At 35.0% G+C, this 6745-nt stretch overlaps 1 protein-coding gene across 1 annotated transcript in view; it reads left to right on the top strand.

The window, feature by feature from the left end:
- The window catches only part of LOC113235943 (sodium channel protein Nach-like), a 19468-nt gene extending 16329 nt beyond the window's left edge, over window positions 1–3139 (top strand). The window contains exons 9-11 of the mRNA XM_026471864.1: window positions 81–246; window positions 982–1085; window positions 2946–3139. Of these exons, the coding sequence (XP_026327649.1) occupies window positions 81–246; window positions 982–1085; window positions 2946–3139 (464 nt within the window). The remainder of the gene's footprint in view (window positions 1–80; window positions 247–981; window positions 1086–2945) is intronic.
- The last annotated feature ends 3606 nt before the right edge of the window (window positions 3140–6745 follow it).

Below are 6745 nucleotides of genomic sequence, written 5' to 3'. Positions count from 1 at the left end.
TTAAATAAAAATCTGAATGTAACACTAAGCAAATACGTTTTTAACCCTGATGATTTAAATTGTATGTCTCGTATGTTTAGCCGAAGAAGAGCGGTGCAATATCTCGGGGTTATCCTGCCTCCATAAGTACGCAAGCCACCTCACTACCCTGAAGCCACGGTGGGCCACACGACCCGGTTTGACATGCAATTGTATTCCGTCGTGTACTGAAACCGAAATCACAGTCGTCAAAGACGTTGTAATACCGTGAGTACTATGGCGCAAGTCAACAGTATAAATTGTATTAGTAGCAGTAGAGGCTCCTTGCGAAAAAGTTCTTCCAGGGAAGTACTGGCCATGACCGCCACCTTACTTATTTCTGCCGCCAAGCAGTAATGTCAGCATTACTGTATTTCGGTCTGTTGAAGGGTAAGGGTGCTGGTAAAATTACAGGCACATGGGACTTGTCAACTTACGTGTCACGATAACGGGCGCAATGGCAGTATCCGTCAAATTTTTGCGATCTGAGTGGCACTGCAACTATTATGGACAGACGTGTAGCTTACCATCAGGCACACGAATTGTTCGTCCCGTCATTTGATATTATAAAAAAGTACTGAAGTGTTTTCTGCGTACCTTCTACATAGGCTCTCCTTCTTTAGATATTATTTACTCATGGCCATTGTTTTTTACCCACCGACTGACAGTTTACCCTTAAAACTACTCCAGAAACAAAGATTTCATCACAGAAAACCAGAGACTTGTACACAAGAATACAGGCTGTAATAAAAGAATGCGATCATATTTCAGCTGATACTTCCACTCATAAAAACAAACAACTATACTTTTAAGCTTCCAATTGAACGCGCACAAAAAATTTGGGGAATGGCAAATTTTTTAAAAATTATAAATATTAGGTACTTGCTATTATATTGATCCGCTCAAGTAACGCACGTTTTTATGCCCTAATGCAAACACAGTACACATTGTTATTACTTTCAGCAACAAAAGTAATAGAAAGAAGACCAGTGTGGAAATGATATTAGCATACTTACCTACGGAAAGATTCAAGCGAAACGTAATTAGGAGTCGCCTAGATTTAGTGGGTAAGTTTCTCAGTTGTATATATTTACTTAGTCATAGTTGTAGGTACTTAAGTAAAGTGTTTATTAAAGACAATACATTCCATGCTTCGACTATTCGATACAAAAAACTGTTTATTTGTACGTATATGTACTTCAGCTGGTCCGACCGCATGCGGAATAGCGAAGTTTTCCGAAGAGCTAAAGTAGGTGGAATCGAAGTATATCTTATGCGGCGACAACTTCGTTGGGGTGGCCATATATAAAGGAGCGCAGAGGGGCAAGTGGCAAAGTGCATCTTTTATTCGGAACTCACAGGGAGACAGCGAAACATGGCGGACAACTTCTTAGATACAAAGATGTGCTTAAGCGCCACATGAAAAATTGCGACATTTACCCAACAGAGTGGGAGAAACAGGCGGCCGATCGCCCGCAATGGAGATGTTTTGTGGCAAACGAAACGTCACAATTTGAGACTCGTCGACGAATTGAGTTGCACGTCAGACGTGACGAAGTGAAAACCCGACCTGTGGCGATCAGCTACCATTACATTGACGGTGTGCTCACGTGTCTCGTGTGCGCACGGATCTTTACTAATAAGATTGGGTACGTGAGATACGTGAGACCGGACGAACGCCACCATCATCGGAACTGAAGCAGTTCCCGTGGCCGAAAATGGGCACATCCGCAAGCACACTCACTCGCGCACACACGTACATACACACATTAAACATTACCACATACATTCGACGTCCTCGGTGGCCCAACGGTTGGCATTGTGGACGCTGAATGGGGAGGTCCCGGATTTGCTTCCCGGAAAGGGGAATAAATTTTCTAAATTTTCTAAATGGGTTCTAGTCTGGGTGTTCTAGACAGTGCCGCGGACTTTAGTCTGGTACTCATACTACAAGGATTTCCCTAATTTGAGACCAGGTAATTGGTACAATACCTATTATACATTTAGCAGGATTTACATTTGTATGACGTATCGTGTCGTGACGCGTCAGGACGGTATCGGTTTCATACATTGAATATGGTAAGATTTATATTAGTGTGTCACAATCTAACGTGACGGCTTGTGTTGTGTGTATGAAACCAATATCATTCTGACGCGTCACGACACGACACGTCAGACAAAAATGTAAATTCGGCTTATACATTACTAGTACTACATTCGCAAAATAGACTTAAGAAGAAGAAGTAAGAACGTATAACAGGTTTACGTTATCATCAGAGATAGAAATATGCATAGTATATTTCCCAAAATGTTGAAATAATATACAATTACAGATACAGCTTATATACGCCAAGAGCACACGAAGCTTTGGGTAATTATCAGGTTAGTTTTCTTTATCTTTTGGTGGCTATTTTTATTATTTAAATATTCTGGAATATTGCCATGAATTATTATTTAATATTCAAGTGTAATAACCTGAAATATTATTTAATACTTCACGATAATATACTCGAATAAAATTGCTACTGAAATTAGGTAGAGAAAGTGAACCTAAAAATTTCCCTTTTACACTTTCGATTTTAAACAGTTCTTATCGCAAGCCGAATAGAGTTAAATTTAAATCTTAACCTGTCCAGCTAGACGTGCTCTTAGCCTTCTGCCTTATGTAACTTCGTCAAACCGTGAAACACGAATATTTTGGAAGAAGAATCATTCGCAATTACGAATATCGTGTATTATAAATTCAAAGTCAAATCTGGTTGTTTGTAAAAACAATATTTTAAAATAAACAATGAATAAACAATAATTTAAAATGTTTGAAAAAACAAATATACGCAATTTAGATCTGAAAAAATTGTTTCATTTCCTGTGTGTAATAACCGCGAGAACCAAAGAACTCGTTATAAATTTTTTTTTTTTTTTTTCAGTGTCAGTAGGCGGTACTGCGGGTCTTTTTGTCGGAGCAAGCTTATTAAGTTTCGTTGAACTGCTGTTCTACTTCACAATTCGATACGGCAGTAACATTTTACTTGAACGAAAGAGACTCGGGGAACTGAAGAAAAAGAAATTCAGACAAAAGTTTCAAATTCGAAAAAAGTTAGGAGCACATAATTATTACTAATTCTAACACATAGGGTTAAAATAACATTTCTAAGTCTATTCTCAATTCTCAGGCGATATAAAAGATAAAAAAGATTTCTTCCTTCTATTTTACGTTCTATTTTATGTAAAATAAACGAAAGATTGGTCAGATGGAAATTTAACGCAATAGTATATCAAAATGTACTACCTAAATACTTAGAATAATAACGCATAGAAACCTAGTCCGCACATGCTAAGTGAGGCAAATTGAAGCGCGCCCAATGGGCCTACACGAGCGGGCGGGCCGTCAGTGCTCAAGGTCAACTTGCACCGCGAACAGCTCAAGAATTTTAGCTAAAAATGACGAAATGTGCGGTAAATGAGTGTAAAAATACGTCAGACAAACATAAAATAGATACCAACATCACATTCCACAAGGAAGTAACGCCTTTCAACTTGTATTTTTATATAAATATTCACTAAAACCGAAAATTAACCTACTACTAAAACTAGCCTACATGAATTTGATTTTTGCCTCACTTGTGACACTTCGTTCGATATGAAACTATCATTCTATGCGTTATTATTCTAAGCCTAAATATAATTCCATATCTTAGACCTAAGGAAGTATGCCTTCAGTTTTTGCATGAAAAACGCAACCGGGGTTTTTTAAAGTATTTTTCTATATACTTTAAGGTCATATATATCGCTAAAGTAGAATATATTTTCATTATAGACTAAGGCATACTTTATTGGTAAAATTAAAATATACAAGTTATAAAAAATTAAAAATCATATTCGTATTATTTTCCTATGTTACTTTTTTTTTTTTTTTTTTTTTTACTATTCTAGTTACATTCAAAATTAACTTAATTATAATTAATTATGATTGACCTGTGGCTCAGTTGGTTCAAGTCCCACTGGGTCGAAGAAATTTTTCAATGTGTTCGATCTTTGTATCAATAATCATAATAAAACTAGTGGAGTTATTTCACAAAAAATATCAATAATACATATCATTAATTATCTTATTTAATATTATTTAACCAATGTGATAAATTGATTGCTTGACAAGCCAGTGCAATCTATATTCAAATAAGTTGTCTAAAGCGCAATCAACAATTTCAAGAGGCAGCCAGTTATATACTGTCCAATACATTACTAATTTTCACGTGTAGGACAAAATATGCAGTACGGGTGCAACCCTGTGTTTATTATGTAACTCATAGTCATGTCCTTCCCTTCGTCTAGTACAGTACACTGGGCATTTACGTGATCATAGAAATAATATAGCCTGGGTCTGAATCACTTCACATATAATGTGCATTTACAACATGCTTTAGGAGGTTAAGCAATGATGTTACACGATTTTCTAGTAAATAAGTATTCACTCACAGTTGTGAATACGTCTAAATTGTAGCTTTCGAGACATGAATGCGGCAGTAGTGTAGTCCATTATTAGTCCGTTCCTTTGCCGTGGGCATCAGAAAGGCTGCAAGCATCAAAGCACTAACATGGGTAATTTTCACGGTACTTTTTAGTTTAGTTTTAGTTTTGTGTACCTAATAATTTGTATTATTTAAGTATTCAAGGATAAACTATTGTGTAATATTAAATAACATTTCAGGGTGCTACAGTCAAGTATTAAATAACACTTCATGATAATATTATAGAATATCTAAATAATGAAAATTGCCACTAAAATTAGGTAGAACTAACCTGAAAATTACCCACTTATGTAATTATAAAATTATCTCTAACTCATATCGCTTAATTTCTTTTTTATTTGTCTTTTATATTGGGGTGTAAGGCACTTTCGATGAGTGATTTTCTACTAAATATTTTATAACACAGGTTTTACATAACATAAGTGTTGCACAAACAGATATAAGTATATGAAAGGAATATAATAGTGAATCTTACTCACAAATCGCTAATAAAATTAAAACACGTTGTATAACTTAATTTAAGAGAGGAACTAGAAACAAATTGTTTTGTGCTATTTGTACCATTTCGGCTGAAATGTGGCAATGGCGGCGACTTTACCTACGGTGCATGGTGTGCGGCGCACAGATGCTCATGGTCTTGGAAGATGTCGAGTGCCGCTCGCAAGGCATCTAAAGAGCCTGCGTCACTCACGGCGCAAGCAAACGGGCTATTCATATTACTATAGTACAAATAATTACAGTGACGTTGCGGATTGACGTTGCAGCATAACAGGTCATTCTGTAGATGTTGATGATAGAATGTAGCATTAACTTTGTAACGCATTAGAGCTCTCCATTGGAACGGCCATTAAGTAATTATACTGATATCTTGCTATTACAACCTGTCCCAGATGGAAGAAAATACAAAGACTAAATCAGTGCAGTAGTCATTTTTTTTATAGAAAAATGATATATATGATATATGTACATGATACGGTAAAAATTTCACGAACATTTATTTGTTTTTGTGCATGTTTTTTAACATAGAGCTCGCATGTTTGCCATATTTCAATTTTTCTGAGATATATAGACCTTGACTCTCCTTACAGGACCAGAAAAAAAATGTATAAAGTTCAATTAAATAATTCATCTCGTAAAAGTAGTGTATGCATCAATTTCCAATCCACTTCCAATAATATTGTTAATTTTCAAAATTGTAAGTGTTCGTTTTTTTATTTATTTTAGCTAAACATGAGCGCATGTTTAGCGAAATGGGCTAGCGCCGATACTGCACGGTGGACGGTTGAGTTTATTTTATGACATATCAAATGGGAGCCACACACCATGTATATGGGACTTAATAGAACACAGTGCAGCATAGATAGTTTCGCTTAGGAACCTATTGAAAGTAGAAATTGTAAATAATATATTGTTCCTCGAAAAACGAAAATGTTATTTTATCAGTGAAACCTAATATTGTAAATAAAGAAATAACAAAATATAGAGCAATTTTCAAGATCAGAAGTGAACCTTAGCATAAACGAAAAAAGATACCCGTATATACCTATAACCACTAATCTTTAATTAAATAAACTAACAAATAACGGACATAGGAAACTGAAAAAGACGAACTACACGATCTAAGGTAAGGTGACAATTTATAAGAATAGATTCATTGTTCTATTTGTCTCTCACATGCAAATAACATTATCAAAAATTGTAAAATGCAAATACAAATCCACCAGTGATGTTGTCATATGTAAATACAAATAGAGCGCATGTATTATAAATTATGTAAGTGAGTAAATATTTAGGTAAATTTGTGCTAATAAATTAAAATTGATAATTATATTTAAAAAAAAAGGTGTATGTGTAACACGGAAGATTTATGTGGTCTGTGATGTGTAATTCAACTCTCACATAATTGGTAGAATATATGTATAGGAAATGAAACTATTTTTCCAGATTTAAATCGCGTATAATTTGTTTTTTCAAACAAACCGACGTTTCGGGCCCTTTAAGTTTTAATGCCATCCCATGGTCACAGTTGATAAATTATACGCGATTTAAATCCGGAAAAATAGTTTCATTTCCTATGTGTAACAATCGCGAAAATCTAAGAACAGAATATATGTACTTCAAGGAGTTGAAAAAACTCTTTGAAGTATTTACACAGAACAGTTGACATTCATTAATACTACTTATAGTTAAGTTGGTTT

Source organism: Hyposmocoma kahamanoa, unplaced genomic scaffold, assembly GCF_003589595.1.
Source record: "Hyposmocoma kahamanoa isolate Upper Pololo Valley unplaced genomic scaffold, ASM358959v1 88, whole genome shotgun sequence".
Classification (NCBI taxonomy): domain Eukaryota; kingdom Metazoa; phylum Arthropoda; class Insecta; order Lepidoptera; family Cosmopterigidae; genus Hyposmocoma; species Hyposmocoma kahamanoa.
This window is presented reverse-complemented; position numbering and strand designations above follow the sequence as displayed.